At 42.3% G+C, this 21049-nt stretch overlaps 2 protein-coding genes and 1 long non-coding RNA gene across 13 annotated transcripts in view; 2 read left to right on the top strand and 1 right to left on the bottom strand.

Annotated features, from left to right (window-relative positions):
- LOC137842306 (uncharacterized) overlaps positions 1 to 3573 on the top strand; it is a 33628-nt gene extending 30055 nt beyond the window's left edge. For both annotated transcript variants that reach the window (XR_011089014.1, XR_011089010.1), the window contains exon 3: positions 1191 to 3573. This is a non-coding gene — a long non-coding RNA (uncharacterized lncRNA). The remainder of the gene's footprint in view (positions 1 to 1190) is intronic.
- The window catches only part of LOC137842256 (dystroglycan 1-like), a 33447-nt gene extending 28612 nt beyond the window's left edge, over positions 1 to 4835 (bottom strand). For all 4 annotated transcript variants that reach the window (XR_011088988.1, XR_011088985.1, XR_011088989.1 and 1 more), the window contains exon 1: positions 4073 to 4835. The gene's annotated coding sequence lies outside the window, so the exon portion shown is untranslated. The remainder of the gene's footprint in view (positions 1 to 4072) is intronic.
- A 289-nt stretch (positions 4836 to 5124) lies between these two features.
- ITPR2 (inositol 1,4,5-trisphosphate receptor type 2) overlaps positions 5125 to 21049 on the top strand; it is a 273831-nt gene continuing 257906 nt past the window's right edge. For 4 of the 7 annotated variants that reach the window (XM_068655992.1, XM_068655979.1, XM_068656025.1 and 1 more), the window contains exon 1: positions 10179 to 10475. In XM_068655992.1, coding sequence (XP_068512093.1) covers positions 10384 to 10475 — 92 coding nt within the window. In that variant the 5' untranslated portion in view covers positions 10179 to 10383. Of the gene's footprint in view, positions 5145 to 9961; positions 9981 to 10178; positions 10476 to 10708; positions 10766 to 21049 lie in introns of those variants that run through there. The other 3 variants (XM_068655998.1, XM_068655985.1, XM_068656007.1) reach the window with 3 other exon arrangements.

The following is a 21049-nucleotide window of genomic DNA, read 5'->3' as shown; positions in this document are numbered from 1 at the left end:
TTTGAATCCTACTTTTCATTTTTGGGATTCTCTTTTTTCATGTTAACATCATTGTATGTAACATCACTGTATGTAAAATCATTGTATGGGGGCCTTGGAGCTGAATGCAGTGCTCCAGGTTGGGTTCTCACAAGAGAACAGTAGAGGGGGAGAATTCCCTCCCTTGTCCTGCTGGCCATGCTGCTTTTGATGCAGCCCAGGATACGGCTAGCTTTCTGGGCTGCAAGTGCACATTGTGGGCTCGTGTTGACCTTCTCATCAACCAACACCCCTAGGTCCTTCTCTCTCAGTGCATTTCTTGCCCAGTTTGTATTTCTGCTTGGGATTGCCCCGACAGAGGTGCAGGACCTTGCCCTTGGCCTTGTTGAACTGCATGAGGTTCATACAGGCCCACCTGTCCTGTCCAGGTCCCTCTGGACGGCATCCTTTTCCTCCAGCCTGTTGACTGCACCATGCATGTTGGTGTCATCAGATTTGCTGAGGGTGCACTCAGTCCCAACTGTCCATGTCACTGACAAAGATATTAAACGGTGCTGGTCCCAGTACTGACCCCTGAGGAATGCCACTTGTCACTAATCTCCACCTGGATGTTGAGACTTTGACTGCAACTCTTGGAATGCAATGCTAGTATTTTTCTGAAAATAAGTATAAGAGCTTTGCAGCAAGTTCTAGGACTTTGGTCAGGCAACAGATATTGTCACCTTTGTAATCGGTGAGCTGTTGTGTGACAGTGATGTAAAGAAACTTAGCAGCAGCTGAGACCATATATGTGCACGCACATCAGCTCTGGGACAGATCAGTGAGATCTATCTGTGACAGACCTGCAGACTCTGGTTCCACACCCAGATGAGCAACCTGAATCAAAGCCCGCTGAAGATGCATTTCTGGGATTAAACAGTATGTACACCTGACCACCAATTTCTCATTATCATTTCTTAACCCTTTCCTGAGATGGCATCTAAAGGTTTGTGTTGCTGTCTGGTCTGGGTTTGCAGTGTTGCACACACTTGTCTCCTAATGAAAAACATGGGCTTCAAGGTATCATTGCACTATTAAGAGTAAATACTGATTATGAGTTTGGCAGATGAAGGAAAGCAACAAGTTTACTTTCTCTGAACAGTAACCTATGAGAGATATATACATATTATTATTATTTTTGTTTGTTTGTTTGTTTGTTTTTTTACAGGGAGGTGGAGATGTGCATACCTGCTGCCAGTGCACTGCAAATGCTGGAGTTCTCAAAGTCCTGGTTGAGTCAATGCTACACCTCCCCACTGAAGGATATTGTTCTCCACCACATCTACGTCAGCCTTTTAGTAGGGCTTACCACCTGTATTACAAACTCTATGAACTGATACGTGATACAGTACTACCATACTATCTGTAAAAATCAAAATGAAAACCCATAATCCAAAACAAGCCATAGCAACCCCTGTACTCCTGTGGTTCTGTACCACATGCATATTTACTGTAAGGAACTTTCTGCCTCAGACCTGTGCTATACCCTCCATGGGTAATACTTTGCCTTCTCACATGGAGTTTGTCAAGATACATTCACTAGTGTGGTGCTTTTGTACTGTGGGAATGGGAGCTAAGCCAGTTTTTCAGAAGAGATAGCCAAGAGGAAACTTTAACTATCAAAATACACTCAAAGATTATAGCTTAAGGTGGAAGGCTGCTTTTCTCCACTGCTTCCAATATCTTTTTTGTTCCTGATATATTAATAGGTGGTACACATGAAGTGGGGTCTGAAAAGGAGAAACCAAGGATATTGGGAAGTAGCAGCAGCAGTAGTGGGAGGCAGACATGAACTGTACCTGCCATGTAATGAAGGAATGGCTTGCAGCTGCTGAAGAAATTAAAAATGGGAGGTAATGTGTAACAGGTAGAAAGAGATGAGGGAGGGCTAAATGAAAGCCTGCAGTCCTGTTGCAGATCAGCAGTGGCTTGGCAGCATAGACCAGGGGTTCTTACCACAGTCTCAAATAGCATGCTGCAGAAACATTGGTTTGGTTTGGTTTAGGGTGGGTTTGTTTGTTTGTTTCTGGTGTGTATCATACTACTTTAGCAGAAACATCACCAAGTATGAACCACAGCATCTGTCACTTTCATAGTCTTGGAGGGTTGTTCAGAGATACTCTGAACACTGCTGACACTCTGCTCCCTTCTGCTGCATCCATGGAAGTAGTTGCCTATTCCCCTTTTGTAATATCAAACAACCACCACATAGTCCCAGGCGGCAGAGGTGTAGTTCAGAGCATTTCTAGAAGCTTTATGTACCATAGGAAGCATAAGCATTTTTTCTCCTAGTTCTCAGAGAACAAATCATACCATGCTAGGAAATGGGTAGAGGTCAAAAATTTTTCTTTTTGGGAAATCTGTTTGCCTCAGCACTCATATTTTCATTGGAAAAATATAATATTACATATTTTACATATTTATTACATACTTCATTGCAATCAAGCCTTGGGTGAACCTCCATCCAGCCTGTGGTCAGTCTTTGCTTAACACGTCTTGTAAGCAGCATGTTCTTAGCACTTGCAGCTACTGTATAACAAATATGCAACAAGCGAGAAACCACTTCTCTCTGTATGTTTATGATCTTGCCAATGAAATATAGTAGTTCCTACAGGTGGAGACATGGCTGTGAAACAGAGTTGTTAACTCTGCTGATGTCAGTCAGATATCAGGTATGGCTTTTACATTTCCCATCTGTTTTCTACCAGCAGCTTAATGTTACTGCAGTGCACCGAGGAGAGAGTGCCATCTAGTTATTCAAATCTTATGATAAACATAGAATCACGGAATGGTTTGGGTTGGAAGAAATTTTAAGATCATCCAGTTCCAACCACCCTGCCAAGGGCAGGGACAGCTCCCAACAGACCAGGATGCCCAAAGCCCCATCCAGCTTGGCCTTGAACACCTCCTGGGATGCGGCATCTACAGCTTCTCTAGGCAGCCTGTGCCAGTGCCTCACCACCCTCTGAGTGATGAATTTCTTCCTAATGTCTAATCTAAATCTCCCCCCTTTTAGCTTAAAGCCATTCCCCCTTTTCCTATTTTTTTTCCTATTTGAGTGCAATCAGCTAGTCAATTCCTTGCCCACAGAGTAGTCCATCCATCAAATCCATGTCTTTCCAATTTACGGTCAAGGATATCATGGGGGACAGTGTCAAATGCTTTGAACAAGCCCAGGCAGATGATGTTGGTTGTTCTTCTCCTATCTACCAATGCTGTAACTCCATCATAGAAGGCGACCACATTTGTCAGGCACAATTGGACCTTAGTGAAGCTGTGTTGGCTGTCACCAATCACCTCCTTGTTTTCCATGTGCCTTAGAATGCCACTGCATTCTGGACTTGTAGAAAGGGAGAGTTTCCAGTCTGGGGATACAAACCTGCAGTAGTGTTTTTGATGACGTCAGTAACACTTACATTGTTTGTTCGCTTGAAGTCTTTTTCTAATTCATCTCTTTTTATTTGTGCTCTTATTTCCTGGGTACAACTGGGCTGAGATGACAGAAATCAGTTGACAAGATATTCAAACAGAGCACTTCCTCCATACAGGGACAGATAGAGGTAGAAGAGATTTTTGAAGATCTCAACCCAAATGCAAATGCTGATCGCATGAGGTCATGGTGGCTGACACCTTTGAAGAGGATTTCTTGTATTTCCCTATCAGAAGATTTTCTAGCATTTTAACCAATATAAAAATAAATCCTTATTGATCTCTAAGTTTTCTTTCCTAGCACATTCCTGCGGCACGTCAAAAATTTGGCACTGTGCTTTAAGAGAGAGGTGAGCAAGAGGAGTTATTTCTTTAACTGGATCTTAGTTCCTCCTGATTTCCTTAAATTACTTCTGTGCAGGGCCAAATACTACTGACTTAAATGTATATAAAGACCCATGTTCACCTTCCTGATATATATTTTCAGTCTATTTTACCCACCTGAAAGTTAGAATAGTCCTATGATGAAGACCTGTGGTCTCAGCAATCACAAGAAATGACTGCGATTCCTGAGAAAAGCCTGTCTTTTCTTGCCTCTTCCTTGCCCAAACCCAGCTGTACTTACCAGCAAGCATTGTAACAGACCAGGAAATGCAATGTGCTTCATCCCAAAGTCTTGAAACACTAGCATAGCCCAGCAAAGATGGGCCTTGTGACAGCTGTATGAACAAAATGAACCACAATTTTCATTTCCACCTGGTAATTTTTAATATGTTTAAAAACAGAACAAACAAACAAAAACAAAACAAAATGCACAAAGAAAACAGCAACAGCTGGCATAGTCCTTAATTTATTTGTGTGTGTGTGTGTGTGTGTATAAGGTGTAATATGCTCACTGTGTTGGTAAAATGAGACATTTCCTACAAAAGAGCAGTATTTAAACAACAACAAAAGTTTTAAATAATGAAAAAAAATTGGAAAAAATGTTAAAAGCAGAAGGCTTTTTAAGCAGTCCTAAATTACAAACTTCTATGTGTTTGCAACATCTTTCCTCATTCTCTGTGTGATAAAAAAGAATTAAGAAAGGTAGGGAGTTACTCCCCTCAGGTACACCTTACCCAGCTTGCAAATATAACTGCATTGTAGGCTTCATACTAGGCCTATTGTTTTTCTTATTTATTTTTTTTTTAAGATCTGTTTTTTTTTTAAGGCCTTTTTCTTAAGACCTTTTGTTTTGCTTAAGATCTTCATTGTGGAAATTTTGGTGAAACTTCAATAACTTTTTTTCTTCCAAAGTTAAGATACTGAGTTTCATCAAGAAATGATAATCAAAACGCTCATTGTTGCTCATAGGGCTTTGTACATAATTATTTTAAGGAAGTGTTGTATATTAAGTACGTTCTATCCACACTGTAGTAGGGTCAGCCTTTCAGCTCATAACACAGTAATACAGACTGGGCTCAAAGCACGAATGGTCTGTAGTTACAGTCACCATGCTCTACAGGTGTACTGATTCTTCTGTTGGGTAGGTCATGGTTAGGAGTGGGCTAGGGCTGAAGAAAAAAGCAGAAAATGCAGCTGAAATGGAGGCTATTTTCTTTTTTCATCCTACAAAGAAGATTCATCTTTTTCCCTGTGTTTTCAGGTTTGAACTTTCCAAAGTCATGAGAGCTGGCAAAAGAGAAAAATCAAACAAGGTATGTTTATGTCTTTGCTTTGTAGGGAAAGGCATCATTTTCAGGCAGCCAAGCAGCAAGAAACCCCAGGAGACAGTGCCTGATTAACAAGTCTCCAGGGGCTGGCAGTGAGTTCTGTGAGGTTGAAAGCAAACTTGGTGTAACTGTTGGCACTTGTTCCACATGGGAATAGTAAGTTCATTTTTGTGCACTTCCTGATGCTTGCTCTGTGGTTGTGAGCTAATAGAAGGCAATGCATAAACTTCCTGAGCTCTCTAAATAAAGCTTCCATTTTGGATAGATGTTTTCAAAGAAAGGAACATTGTACTTTCTGCTTTGGTTGAGTCCTCATATTTGGCTCTCTGAATGAACAACTTTGGTTGTTAAACAGTTGAAAACTTATTTCAAAAGGCTTGAACGTATCGCAAGCAAAAATACCTTCACTTGAATGGCTTGGAGCAGCTCTCAGAAGTTTATTTACATAGCTGTTGTATTGTGCCACAGTTTGAAGGGCATCCAGGCTACTTCTTTAATCTAAGTTCCTTTTACTTAAATAATTAATTCATAAATAACTTCAGTTTTCATTATTTCTAAGTTTGTTTCTTTCAAGACATTATTATAGCTAACCAGATATTATTTAACTACTTGAATTAATGCATATATTAGTTCTTCTAAATTCTGATGTATCAAACAGCAAGTGAGCCAGCCGCTGCCCGTGCGTGCATGTTATAATGTGAGGGACTGTGTGTCTGTAGATAGTGACAATGCAAAGTTCACCCCCATGCCCTAGTGAAAACCTCAAAAGGTCACTTGTGAGAGCTCTTCATTTCAGAGCCATCTCTCCTGTCAGGAAAAATATGTTTACCTCCTGTGGAAAGACCTTCATAAAAGTAGGTGTTATGAATTTAGCCATAATTTCCTGTTCATACCAACCCGGCTGAATAAAGTGGGTAGAGCAGCAATGAATGCTCTGTGTTCTCTTTTTCTTATTCTCAATCAAACTGTACATTTCAATTTCATGCACATTTCTCTTTGTCAGCCCCCCCCCCCCACCTCCCGGGTCCATGATATTCTTTTTTTTTTTTTTTTTTTTCCCCAGGTGCTTAATATTTTGTATGACACTAATGCCAACCGATTGTTTAAAACAACAGTGTATAGAGTTAACTCCCATGATGATAAAAGAGGCAAAATGAGTGCCCACAGCTAGCTAGCTATCAAGAAATCATCTAGTACTCTGGCATTTGCTATAGGCAAAATAAAACAAAGCACTAGCAGCAATAAATCAATTCTTGTGTGCAGGTATTGTCAAAATAAGCTGTACTGGCTCTCTCTCATCAACTCTTAAGCCAATAACGCTGTTTTTTGTACATCCAAACATTTTGAAATGCTGTTGTGCCCAAGAAATATCTAAGCTGTTTCAAATGTGACTATCCACAAGGTAAGGGGTGTCATGGGTGTCTCCAGCTTGTCTGGGAAACTTCATTAGGTGCCTTAAAAGACTTAATTAGGTGCCTCCCTCAAGTAAGCTACAATTGCAAGTTGCCTGAGATGAGTGCATAAAAATATTACAGATAGAGCTGGGCTCTAAAATCAGAGCTGGATCTTAAATATCAAAATGTCTTTAATGGTTTGATATCTCTCTCCCCCTCTACCTCCCCCCTCCTTTTTTTTTTTTTTTTCCTTCACATCAGAAGGATGAGAAACAAAACCGAGGCTTTGTGTCCAAACTTTCATATCCTTGTACGCTAAAGCTCTGTGGGGCCTGGGTTTTGGCCTAGTTCCATCTGTATCTATTGTATTGAAACAGTTAAAGGCATTCTTCTCTTCCCATTTCTCCCCTGCAGCTGGAAAGCACTATACTCCGCTTTCATGAAAACAAACATCAATGCTACTTGTTGTATAAGCCTCTAATTGGTCCAGTTTGCTTTCACTGGAGTGGCCTATATGTCTGTAACTTTATACAAGAGGTAGATTGTGTAGGTGCAGGATTATAGCCTTTCTGTCAGACGATGTTCAAATCCATGAATCCATATTCAGCTTCTGTCAGGAGCTCCCCTGTTTATACAAGACGAACAGGAAAATTAGATATCATTGCATTTTTGTTCCTTTTCTACCTTCACATCTTAGGAAGATGTCAGCCTATTTAATTTATTCTAATTTTATTTTATTTTGAGTCTAAGGTCATTCTGAATTTGTGCGTTTTCACAATTAAAGTGGATGTTCAAATGCTGCAGAGGGGTGCTTTTATTAACTTCTCTGTGTATAAACTGATTTTCCTCTGTGCCTCAGCACTGGAACAAACACTAAATATAGGATGTAGAGATCATGATAAAACGTGTTAAAAATATTTAAAAATACAGAGATTTAATTTTTATAATGCTGATGCAAGCATCACTAGAAATAGATTATTTTCTGAAAATAAGTAGTAGACTCTAAAAGAAAGTTGAGTAAGAAAGATTTCTTAACTTTTACAACACTGAATAATGTGTGCACTGGGGCAGGATGTCAGCACTAGCCAATGATTTCTGCTTCTTGGTCCTATTGAATGGAGAAACCTGTATTGCTAACTTGGGAATAAAAGGTTTCTGGAAGTAACCAACAAAAAGCAAATTCCCTTTATTGACTAAGCAGCCTCACCTTCACCTTGTAGCTAATTGCAAGACTAAAAGTAGTAGTAAAAATATTCACATTGATTAACCAAGTTGGTTTAGTTCTACTCTAGACGAATTTAGCAATATTTCATTTACAATTTCTGACCATGCTTATTTTTTTTTTTCTATGTAGACTTGCTATGACAAAATCTCTTACATTTTAATTATAATTTTCCAGATATTATCTTCATAAAGCTAACATTCAGAGAGGCACAACCATTATTGTTAATAGGGGTAGGGGAGGGGGTTAATGCTTGTTAAAAATGCTGTCACTACTGAAGTTTTCTGTGTGCAAGGAGATCAGCAAGGATTCCTCCGATCTGCTTACCCTATATGATCTTTGCACTGATTTAAGACCTGATCTGAAGAAGCAAGTAAGCACTTGATTATTTTCAGCATATTAATCTAGTAATGTGAGATTGTTAGGCTGTTTCAAGGATATGGGTTTAAAATGAAGCATTTGCTTAAATACCTGCCTGCTCTGACCTTTACTCCCCCGAACGCCCACCCCCAAATGCTGATTTCATACTGCTCATTTCTAGCTAATAGCCATTGCTGCTTGGAATTGGATCAAGATTTCCAGTTTTTTTCATATATATCATTAGAGAGCTAGGAGGCATTAACAGCTTTCAGCTGTGAGTGTGCTCCAGTTGAGCTGGGATGAGCAAGCCTAGGGATGAAGTGGAATCCAGTCCCATCAGTCTGAGCTTTGCCACAGTAAGCATATGCTAATTATTTTCTAAAATTACTCTTGTAATGCCCAAACTCAATTGGCGAGGGTATAGCTATGGTGTATTGTCCTGCTTCACAGCTGGCAACCGAGGGGGATGCCTTGCGTATCAGGGGACACTTCAAATGACACCATATTACCCATGTTTAGGCAATAGTTGAACCTTTCTGTGTGTAAATGGTCCCAAGGGGTGATTTTCTGCCAGGCGAATACAGTTGTTTCAGCAGGCAGGCTCGATGCTTGGCCAAGTTCTGAGTCCATCCCCAGAAAAGCTCCCACTGATCTCAAGCATGCCAGGGTCTGGTGTTGGGAAATGAAACCTGCCTGACTGAAGAGTCTTAATTAGGCAATTAAAGCCTGATGTAAAATTGCTGAGATAAACAGGGTCTGGAGGCACAGAATATTGACAGTGAATTGCAAAACCTTTGCTGTTCAGCCTCAGGCTTCAGACTGTCCAGGACTGGTTTCAGGAAACAAAGCACCAGGCTCCTCTGCTACCTGATAGGACCTGTCAGGGACCCCGGGGTCAAGCTTTTTCACTCACTCAGCACACGGGTATAAGCATTAGCTTCTCTCCTTTGGGTCTGCTCTGACTTCCCTTCAAATTCTCATTAGTTTTAATCAAGTCCAGCTTTGGGATTTAATACCTGTGTTCTGGGTGATTTGAAGTGCCCAATTTTCGGTTTCCCTGTGCTGACACTGTTGCCAGCACAGGGAAGTGCAGCTCTGGCACCTCTCCTGTCCCACCCCAGCTGCCTACCCGTTCCTACGTCCCTCCAGTGGCTCCTGTTTCCTTCCCAATGTCATGTCAGCAGTGGGGTGGCATCTGCTGCTCAGTTTGTTGTCCCTGAGCCAGTTTCCATAAGCCCTTCCACAGCTGGCGACTCCAGCCAGCTGCTTGGTTCATGGAGGAGGCCTCATTCACCTTCTGAACTGATCTGAAGTTTTTGTTTCTTTTGCAGAAGCATTTTAAAAATTGTGGTTATTCGAGGAGACTGAACTGGACGAATTTGGTTAAGTGTCAGAGCTAGGGCCTGTGTGCACACTAGTGTGTAAGAAGAGTGCAAGCTCAGGTCATTGATTGTGGCTTTGCGTCCTGGTGGGTACAGACAAATTCGGAATGTATGTGTAAACGAGCAAAAGGGGGGAGTCTAGAAGGATGTAACAGGCTTTTCTGTACAGGCCAGATGGTAAAACTTTTTATTTTCTTTTAATTTAAAGACTCAGCATTTCTGATGCCAAGAACTTACGCTCAGAAAAAAAGTGAGATAAGGCTGGAATCTGTAAATGTGGGAAATAAAATACAAGTGGAAAGCTCTCTGTTCATTCCCCATTTACAGCAGATCTGCAGCCAGACTTATGCTCTTGGCCTATTATTTGGGACGGCAAGAGATTAGTGTGCGGTCATGCTGCTGGACCGGGGGCGAACCGTTGACTAATAAATGCCAACGAAATCGCCTGAAAAACACACGGGATGTAAGCAGTGGTGCCTGAGTGAGAGTCGTGCTGGCAGGGGACTGCACCCGCTCTCCTCACAGAACGGAGGTCCCTCGTCCCCGGGGCTGCCGGCAGCCGGTTCCCCCGGCGGCGACAGCCGCGCGGTCGGGCCCGGGGCCGGTCGGGGCGGGCCGGGGCGGGCGAGGCGGCGCCGGGAGGCGGTGCGGGGCGCCGGGAGGCGGTGCGGGGCGCCGCGGCGGGCGGCGGAGGGCAGCGGCGCCGCGCTCATGTCAGCCCCGGCAGCGCCGCGGTGAGGGCCGCGGCCGGGCCCGTGCTCGCCGCCCGCTGCGCAGCGCTTCGGCGGCCACCCCCCGGCCCAGCTCGGAGGGAGAGGGGTGCACGTGTGCGAGGGGAGCGCAGCACGGGCTGAAAATGAGGCAAAATGTCTGAGAAAATGTCCAGCTTTCTGTATATCGGGGACATCGTGTCCCTCTACGCCGAGGGCTCTGTCAACGGTTTCATCAGCACCCTGGGGTGAGTGCGAGGCGGGAAGCCGGCAGGGCGCAGCGGGCAGAGGAGGAAGCGCGGGGACGGGGTGACCGCGGCAGCGCTCCGGGGGAGCTGGAGCGGGTGCCCGGGGCTGACGGGGATGCCCGGGGCTCGCCGCCATCTCCGCGGCTTCGCCTGGCCAGGCCGGGCCGGGCCGGCCCAAACCGGAACCGGGCAGCGCAGGCGGCGGCACCGGCGCCGTGCGGCACCGGGGCGCTCCGCGGGGTACCTGCGGCTCTCTTCCACTTGGTTGCAGTTCCTTTCGGATCATTTCAGTTCAGTTTATTTTATTTTATTATAGTTTATTTCATTTTTTAAAAATTGCTATTTTATGTTTTTAATCATTTTATTTATTTATTTATTTACTGGGGGGGGGGGGGGGCTGCTTTACTTCAGAGATGCAGAGGATGAGAGCTTGATTCACCCTCATAATCAGCTCGTTGCCCCCTTTCTGTCTTGCCGGTGTTCACCTGAGGTCTTACCTGCGATAAGCAGACGTTTTTAGTCAGATATTTCATGGGGATGCTTTTTTTTCCCCATCATCTGTTCTTTCTCTTCACAGGATGAAAAGTTGTAGTTTAACTCGGGCTGCAGCACTCCTGCTTGCTCGAGGCTTTCCTTAGTGCTGTAAATGCCCTGCCTGAAAGCCTAGGGAAGCACGCTGACGTGACGGTAGGGGTGCACCCATACCTTTCTTTAAACTGTCACGTCGAGTGGTTGCAGCGACAGATCCCAAGGGCACAGTGGTTCCCTCCGATGTTGGTAGGAGAGCTGCAGCGGTTTCAGTGATTTTTGTGACACGGCCAAAGTAAGCACGTCCTTAACCATTTGTCAGTGGAAATGTCTCTTGCACTGCATGAATCATAGCAATTCAATTGGCAAGGCAGCTCAAACTCTGGTTAAATATCAGTGCTGTTTATTGCTTAAACATTAGCTGTACCTTGAGAACAACAGTTAAGCAAATATATCCCTTGCTAAAGCCGATCCTCTGCTAATTAAAGTGCGCCTGGTTATTGCCCTTGCTTGTTTTGGACTGCCGGTATCCTGAGGTCTCTTTGCTGGGGGATGGCAGGCTGAAGTCAGCGCAGTAGCTACATGCTAACAGCTAATGCCTGTGCCTATGTCTATGTCACCTGCTGGGGTACCCTGACTGGAAAAAAGCTGCTGTTCAAGGTCGTCTGTATTTCTTTATCTTATTATTACTTCCTATCCTTCCTGTTCAATCATTTCATCAGTTTATAAGTATTTTTCCATAGTTGGTTCCTCTATTTGTTAATTTTGTGTCTTTTCTATCTGTGACTGTCTGTATTTTGTCTCACATCTCCTTCTGTTTTGCCGACTCCTGTCATTTTAAATCCTGCCTGAAAACATTTGCTTTCTGCAGCTGGTAATCACTGGATGTTGTTTCTTATTCTTGTAGCCCCTGCGTTTTTTATTTGTTGGCATAATTGCGTTGTTGTTTGGTTCTGTCTCATTGCTGCATCTAGGGGAAGCTAAGTTTCTCATACTTTACTTTTACTACTTGTTATGTTAAGAATTGTACCTAATTTCACAGAACTTGTCTGTGGTCACAGACATTCCTGCTGTGACCAGTGCTGATACCACTGCACATTGCTTAAACATATGCTGGTGTTCCCATATTACAACCTGGAGGTCCTCCACTCATCCCTTGGAGTTAGGGCAGAACATTTGCCCCAGGTTTTATAGACAAGAAGCCAAGATAGCAGCTTGCCTGAGGCACACAGGAGCTCTTCTGCAGAAGTAATTGAAGTCAGGCTAACACCCTAACTAACCGACTGTTCAGGCTTTCTTCTCGTAAGAGCCAGCTGAAGAAAACCAGCTGGGATATGAGACAGGATGCCTCTGTGCATCTCTCCTTCAGGGCTTCAAGGTAGCTCTGGTCTCCTCAGTGCAGCAGTTCTGTATCCTGCTCCCCAGCCAGGTATGGACGTCTGCAGAGCCAGCAGACCGGAGTCGAAGAGCTGAAGGCCTTGAAGGAAACGTGAAGTCACCAGTGGAAAACTCCCATGTCTACTAAATGGGAGTGCTGACCCCTCTGCTGGTGGTACGGGAGTTTGGACAGAAATGTAAGATTGTGCTGCCAGGTTGTGTTACCTGTGCCAGCTAGTGAAATTACTGCCTTTGGAGTGGTTGCAGAAACACAAGAGGCAGAGAAAACACCACTAAGTTCAGGGAAGAAGTTTGCCCAGCTGTGCATTCAGTGTGTACTTGTGGCTGGACTTCTGTCTCCTGCATGCCTGCAGGTCCTCTGTTCAGCCCACACGTCTGATGGAGGCAGCCCTACTTTCCTGAAGTGCTGCATGCATGTTGGTGAGGACGAAGAGGGTAGGAGCTGGGATGACTGCTTTCTCACTTCCCTTGACCAGTGTGGGTCCTTGTTTTTTTACCTCCTGCTGGTGTTGCTCAGGGTGCTGTTTTGCAAGGTGCCAGGAGAGGAGGGAAAATTAGCTCATGGCTCACACCCTTTAGGCCATCAGATAGTCTTATACGGAACTTTAAAGTTCTTGCAGGAACTTTAAATCCAGGTCGGGTCTAGTGATTCTGCAGCAGGAGAGAGTTCTGTTTATTTTAAACTGTCAAAGGCTAATTGTTTCTTAAACAAAGCATGAGTGAGGCCATTCTATAAATAAGATAAAAAAGTGCACAGCACCTCTCTAAGTGGGGGAGGCCTGTCACGTAAGCGGCCTTACTCCTTGAGGAGTTGAACCAGCTCAACAGATTAGTTCTGAGGTGGAGATTTCCAGGCAAAGGCTGCGTTTCATGCATTTTCAGAATATTTTTTGCTCACTTGCTGATGCAGAAGTTTTCACGTGCTCAGTTTGCTCATGAAACTTAACTCCAAGAGAAAGAGGCAGCTGATCTGTGCACATCAAGCATAGGGTGAGCTTAATATCTACTGGAATGTGAGTGTGGGATTCTTCCTCCCATACAGTGAGGGGGTCCAGGGGGTTCTCCGTGTTTGGCAGACAGGGGATCCATGTCCCGCATCCAGGCAAGCAGGCTGAGGTGGTGCTGGGTGAGGGCTGGAATGCCTCTCCATGACTCCCTCTGCAAAAACAGAGTAACTGGGATGATGAGGTGCTGGAAGTGGGACCCAAAAGGTTGCAGCACTTCCTGGAGCTGGAAGAAACCTGTGTTCCTGTCCTTGTCTCAGGACTTTTTTCTGTATTTACTATGAACAGCTGTTGGATGAAACACAGCATGAGGGCATTACTTTCAGATTTAATCCCTTGTAGTCAGAAGAGGAAACCGAACATCTCTTCCGCATCTCAAGTCAGCAGTGTAGCACTGGATGGGGGCAGGGAGAGGGAAGTGAGGCGGCACCACTCCTAATTCTTCATCTTGTATCTGTATTTAAAGTAAGAGAGTGGCTGTGCACAGGTTTTTGGAAGAAGGGGCATGAAAACCTTCCAGGCTGTCGATCCCCAATGGACAGGAGCACCTCTGGGTCATCTTTGAGAGGGTTTCAGGGCTTAGCATTCTTTTTTGGCTACTGCAGGTCTTGGGGATAGTTGAGATACAGTGTCCAAGCAATCATCTGCTCTTTTTTCTGTTTGCGTTGGTTCTGGATCTGGATGCTGTTGATGTCCAGTCTCAAGGGTCTATGAGTTGTTTCTTCCCCTCCACATCCCCTTTTTAAAAAGGAGAAGTTTATACATGTAAAAATAGATCATCATGCAAGTTAGTAGAGAAAAGGAAATGTTTGGGAAAAGTAATTTACATCCATGCATAATGTTCTGCCATTTCAAAATATATTTGTTATTGGATTATTGAGCTGTGCTAATGATGCTTTTTCCCCTTGTTTTTCAGCCCTTAGAGTGCCTTAGCTTCTGCACAGTTCAAGGCTTTTTTGTCCTGGAGGAAGTAAAGTGGCAGAGCTAGGCAATGAATCTGAGTATCTTACTCTGTCCTTCAGTAGTGTCTGAACCCTGAGACCACCTTCCCCGGAGTCTTGGCAGTAAATGTGGGCATTGATGTGTGCTGGGAATTAGAGCTACTGTTAATCACCTTTAGGCACAATGAGGGGAAAAAAAGTATTCTTGACTGGGGAGGCGGAAAAAAGTAAGAACGACTGCCAGCATCAGCTGCTGGAAAGTTTGACAATGGGGCTGTTAGTCACCATCAGTGGCTGCATTCCTGTCTCACCTCCATAAAGGTGCTGCGGTGCTGTGGCAGGAGAGAGAGACCTCATGGAACGCAATTAATGGAGCATGCAGCTGGAGCTGCCTTCTATAATATATGACCCTGGGTGGCAAGGATTACCAAGGCTTATTTCTAATTAGCAGCAAAAGGTGTGTTGTAGAGTATTCATACTTTTTTTCATATTCATACTTTTTTTCTCAAGTTTAGTGTTGATTTGTTTCTCAATTTGTCAACTGCTTGCTTGAACTTTCTTAGTTGAAATGAGTATCGCAGTTTTATTCTGGCTCCTTCACTGGGCTTTAGTCTGTCTTACTGAATTTGGACTTCATACAAACAACATCAGTCATATTTTGTAAAAAGGCAAGGTTAAGTAGAAAATGCATATGGAACAGCATAAATCAAAATATTACAAATATTGTGAAGGCTAAAATGTGTCATCTTGGTGGCCTCAGAAACGGTGCTAAGAAAAAAAAGATGTAGTGACTGATGATGCTGCAACGCGCCACTATATTTTCATCAGTGCACTTTTTTTCACCCTTCTCTTCTACTGCCTGAAAACGTAAGCTCTGGTTAAGGAGCATCATATATGTCCTTTAATAGCAGCAATTTTTTCTTTCTTTTGCCAGCTAACAAATGTAATTAGTCAGGAGAGAATAAAAAGCCTAAAGAAAGTGAAAGTGGCACAACTGGAATTACCCTTAATCTGATTCTGATACATACAGAACCAAATATGTGAAACAAGGGAGGGAAGATGGATTTCTGCTTTCACGTGGGCAAAAGTACTTATGTGTTTTGTTATATAGGTACTTTATTTTCCTGATCAACAGTACCAATAAGACTTGTCCATTAGGTTCTGTTTCTTAATATTTTTTCTACTTTTTAGGCTTAGTGTTTTCAGAAACACACTTTTTTTGTCATCTTCCTAATGCAAAAACACTGATCTGCACTCTGCAACTTCTTTGAATGTATGCTGATGTAACTGGAAACATAAATTGGCTAATTATATGCCACTTTTCAGATATATGGTGTATTTCTTTTCTGTGATAACTTTTTAAAAGCATAAGCTATATCATATGCATTATTAGATACCTTCACTGACTTTATAATAAATGCCACATAAGCAGAGACACAGACATATAAATAAAACTCCCTATCTTGCCTACCTTGCAATCCTTTGCTGCTTATAATGAACTTATTTTGATGCTCATCTCAAATATTTTAAAAACAGTGTCTTCCTTAAATAAACAATGGCACGGAGCTTTCCACAAAGCACTCTTGTGGGAATGCAGCAAGTAATGAGCCCCAGAGGTGGCTGCTTTCTCTCACAAGTTGTACTTGCACACAAAACACAGCTCGAGTGCGAAGGAGCATAGGAGTAGCCTTAATTACAGCATAATGATTTACGAGACTGTATACTGAAATGTAATATCCTTGGTTCAAAGAGCTCATTGTCAAAGGACAAGTAGATGTGGAGAGAAAAGTGGGGTTAGGGAAAGGACCAATTGATTTAAAGTGAATTTATCCCAAAGGTGTGTGGTGGTAAAGGAAATGAGAGAGGACTTGAATTTTAAGTGGAGACAAATGGTGTGGCTGTTTCTACTTCTGTAGTTCTTGACAGGACGATGGGTGATGTGGGAAGTAGTCAGGAAAGAGGGGAGATTGTTTAACTTACATCACTTTAAATCATATTTAACTTCCTTCTGTGTAACAAAGGGATTAACCAAACAGTCTTCATGTGGTTCCCTGACTCACTTGCAATCAGAGGTACTCTATATTTTGAATGTGCCCCAGAAGGAAGAGTAGGCTCAGTCTGTGACTCCTGCAGCTTGGAACACCGCCTGGTGAGAAGTGCGTAAACCTTTGGTCAGCCAGGCTGAACCGCTGTGCTCCTTGCTGCTGATGGTACAGGCTGCTATAGCTTGGCTGCTGCACGGGGCTGTGTACTGTGAAATACCACAAAGCCATGTCCTCTGTGTGTGTTTAATGCTCCTAAAAGTCTGGTTTCTACCTACTTTGAAAAGTCTGTTACTTTTTGTGTGAAAGGGAGACTGGCAAAGTTCAGGTGTAACTTTGTACTCAATTAGGAGTGTTTATGGAAAAAATGGAGAAAAGAAAATGAATGGTAGTTCGGGGTTTTACTTTTTTTTCTCTTGTCTGAACTGATTCTTTTAAACCTTCATGTATGTTATTTATAAACCTAATTTTCTTTAAGTGTTTGAATCAGTATTTCCACTGGTGCATCAATGTGCAGACACTTCCATCGTAGGTCTTGGATTCAGTTGTTTCCAGTGGTGCTAAACCTTGACTTTTTGGACCAAGAGTAAGATGATTGGGGCTGAATGCTTGTTTGGAAAGGTTCAGATAAAATGACAGGAACATTTCTGAGAACAGGGTGAACAAAAATGCGTTTGTTATCCCTGTAGCATAGGGCTTCCTTGTGGCTACTTCAGTTGGTGATCATGGGAAGACTGTCTTTCCCATGCTTTCTGGACTCCCTTTCTGGCCTTTGGATAACACAGAGGAAAAGGGGGAGATAGGTGTCTTTGATGAATGGAGAATGAGGTGGTAGAGAAATGAAGAGAGCAAGGTCTGGAAGCTGCTGTGTGCATGGGAAGAGGTAGGTCTGTGTGGTGGGGCAGTAACTGAATGCATGGTCTAACAGGCAGCACGCATTAGAAAGGAAGTAGAAGTGAATAGAAACAGAAGATGACAGATAGTTGTTGAGAGATCTGCAGTCCCCTACTGTCAGAAAATAGCTCTGAAAGCTACCAGCAAGCCTTATTTCTTTTCAAATTACATAGAAGCAAGCAGCCTGGCCCTGTTGCTGTTAAGTGTGCTATTCCACGTGGTAGATGTCTGTGTGTGTTCTCATTCAACTCAGTGTTTATTTTTTTTTGAGGGTTTTTTGTTTGTGAAAATGCATAATAATACTACCTGCCATAAGAGAATGTCTGAATTACAAAATGAGTTCCTCAAAAAGAGAGAAATAGCAATTTTGCAGTTTTAAGATTGCCTATGCTACCTCACACAATTCTCTGTAAAAGCATGATGCAGTCCTTACTGATGTGGTCATGTCCTATACTGCAGGCTTGCTAAGTGCATGGGAAATCCAATGCTTTGGTAACAACTAAGCATTTATATAATGAGTTCTGGTACTCCTGTAATCTTCTTACATATAATAACTTTAGGACAGTTCATCTGAAATTCCCCTTTGGGTTGATTACTGCTGCATGATAGAAGGCATGGAGTTGAAATTCATTTGAAGTTAATTGGCAGAAGAAGGCTAGAAAAGCATATCCAAGTGTTGTTGTTATTGTTTGATGCTATAAATTAAAATTACTGCAGGTCTTCTCAGTACAAGGAATTGATATTAAAACAGTAATCAAGTTTTTCTTTGACCTCTGGCAGATAAAAAACGGTATCATTTGAAAGAAAAACAAACTCTGACACTGGAGCTTTTCATATGAATCACAAAATGCAGAAGCTTGTTATAATCCAACACTTGGACTTGTTATCTCAATTTTCTTTTAGAGATTTGTTTGAATTTCAAACGTGTTTTTTTCTTTTTTTTTTTTTTTTTTTTTTTTTTTCCTGCACTTGACATATGCAAATTAATGAATGTTTCAGAGGCAGCTGAAAGCTTGTAGTTGCAGGATAGAAAAGCAGCTGCTGATACTCATAGTAAGCCCCAAACTTTTACACTGATGTGCCCACAGTTAACAGACAGCAACCCAGTTCATAGGGCTTTCTTCTCTTTTTACTGTCAATGTGTGCTAACGTTCCTGTGTGCAGAGCAGAGGCAGGTCAAAGACAGGAGGCTCCAAGGCTGCTAGCTGCCTGCAAGCCTCCTCATGGTGCCTTGGATTCAAGCTAGAGCAGCAGCAGGCACAAACCACTGAGGGACCCTTCAGGACGAGTTTTATTTCGCTGTGGGGATTTTTGCCTGGTTCCAGAGTGCATCTACAACCTGATGCCTGTGACATTTTGTGTAGTTGTACAATCTTGAACACTGTGATTTGGAAACCTGAAGTAGGCAGCTTTAGAGGGCAGCTGTATTGAAAGTGAGCAGTATAGTCCTAATGCAATACCTGGCATCATTTATAAAGTTCCACCTCTCAGGGCTCTATGAATTTTGGATATCTTCCGCATCCATTTAAGAAAAAGTGAGTTGCTCTCCCTCATGGATGTGGAGAAAAGCTTGAAAACAGTAATGGTCACAAAAGAAAGGTGTGTAAGAAGTGCCCTGAGCTTAGTGTAGTAATTTTCTTCTACTAGCTTTAAATTAGAGCACATGCTTTGCAGGCGAGAGGCTAACCAGTGGTGCATGAGACTAGAAACACTGCTTTTTTCATGACCTTGTTGATCTCATTTTAAAGTTGGCTGGACTTGGATGTCTAACAGGCTCTGTAGTTGTTCTGAATAACTGAATCAGTACTGCGCTTTGCTAAGATGCACGCAGTCAGCTTTTATATCTGGTTAGGATTTTGTTATTGTTCAGAATCAATAAAAAAAAAGAGGTAAACAAAGCTAATGTATTGGGAAAGACCAAATACAACTTTTGAAAACACTAAGAGCAGATCTTTCTAGTTAGGACTGGTGAAAAACATTGAAATGAATCTCTAAGCTAGTTCAATTTTTTCTGACCAAAGAACAAAAGTTGTGAGAATATGGAAAGTTTAAGTTTCAAATTAATTTTCAAATATCTCTGTATATACACTTACATATCATTGCTGTCATAGCATGCTGCTTATAAAGATTGTTACAATACAGAAAAAAGTCTTTGCCTTTAGATGGTAGAAGTACAAAACATGCACAATTCAATACATACTGATTTTTTTTTTATTTTTAGGTGAGGTGGTAATAATTTATTTCTGTGAGGTAGGTGACAGTTTGTTGTAATATCGTAATTTTGTAATAATATATATTTGCTTAGAAAAAGTAACTAACAAAATAGTAGCCAAGATCCATGACAGCATTTCCAGTATAGGTAATCTGAGATGTAGGTTCAACACCTGAAAGTTTGTACTTACCAACTGGAAGTATGTTACAAAGCCATTTGAAAAAAAAACAAAACCAACAAACAAACACAAAACAAAAGAAACTATTGAGGAACATCCAAGTTGAGATTTCTGTTTCTTTGGCTAGCTTTCCAGGATTACTCACAGATAAATGAGGATTTGATCATGAAGTCATTCAGAGGCAGGCATCCAGGTCTTCAGGGAGGGTACTGCTATGGACCCTGGGCAGCTGCAGGATTCAGGTTAGAGGTATACTTGGTTTCTGGTAGCAATGGCATCTCTTGCAAAAACAAAGCAAGGTCAGGACCTGGCAGGCAATAAGTCCTGTCTGTATTAACTTTTGTAGTTGAGCAGGTTTTTCTGCCAGTGAATGTAAGGACCAACTACTGCATGTTTTATTTTTTTTATTCCCCTCCCACTCTGCTGCCGTGTAGTAGTACATAGGACATAGTAAAAACAAAAGAAACAAAAAAAACACATATAAAGTTCTGTTACAACAACTCATTAGAAGCAATGTATTGGGGTGGTGGATTCAAACTCATGATCTGCGTGACCATTTCACCTGGTCCATGCCCTTTTTGTGGCAGATTAAACTGTCTGCTGTGATTAAGCTCTGGTTAACATGATTGTTTTACTTGTGTAGAGCTGGAAGTAGGACAGTGCTGGTCTGAATTTTCAACCTTGTATTTTCATATGCTGGGTGGAACCTCATTGAAACTGGTAAGTATAATTACTGCTTTTCATTTGTAATGGAAGTATGAGATAAAAATCCTCTTCCTTCCTGGAACCAAATAGCTGAAGCAATAGAAGTCATCACTAAAAGCACACATACTTGGTATAAAGCCTGAGTCAAAGCTGAGTTGTGTGGCCCAGGAAGCTTCTTAGAAAGAAATTCATCATTGACAGGGTAAGCTATATAGGTATAAATGCACATAACTAGAAGGAAGGTAGAACAAAAACTCAGTTGTGGACAGAGAATGCCTCCTACTTTGACCCAAGAAAATAAAAATGAGAGTGCTATTGACCACTGTTCTCTCTGAAAACTGTAATTAAAGGAACTCCTGCTATTTGATTTCTCCTGTGCCAGGAAAACAAGCATTTATAAAATTATTTCTGAATTAATGGTAATGAATAAATTACCATTATATGATCAATAAAATACTTAATACCATTTGAGACTTGTCTTTGTAGTGGAAAGAGCCCTTAAGTCTCCAGAACTGACGTAGTTATGCGTGAGTGATGAAAACCTGCCTTCATGAGGTGGATCCAACTTCCAAAACGAAAATTTGTGACTGGTGTCCTTGCAGAGCTATGGCACAAGAAGTGGTCAGAGAAAAAATAATGCACTAGCCAAAGAGACCAGTCAGAATTGATATC

The sequence above is a fragment of the Anas acuta genome, chromosome 1, assembly GCF_963932015.1.
Source record: "Anas acuta chromosome 1, bAnaAcu1.1, whole genome shotgun sequence".
In the NCBI taxonomy this organism is placed as follows: domain Eukaryota; kingdom Metazoa; phylum Chordata; class Aves; order Anseriformes; family Anatidae; genus Anas; species Anas acuta.
The sequence above is the reverse complement of the archived record's forward strand: the minus strand, read 5'-3'. Positions and strand labels throughout refer to the sequence as shown.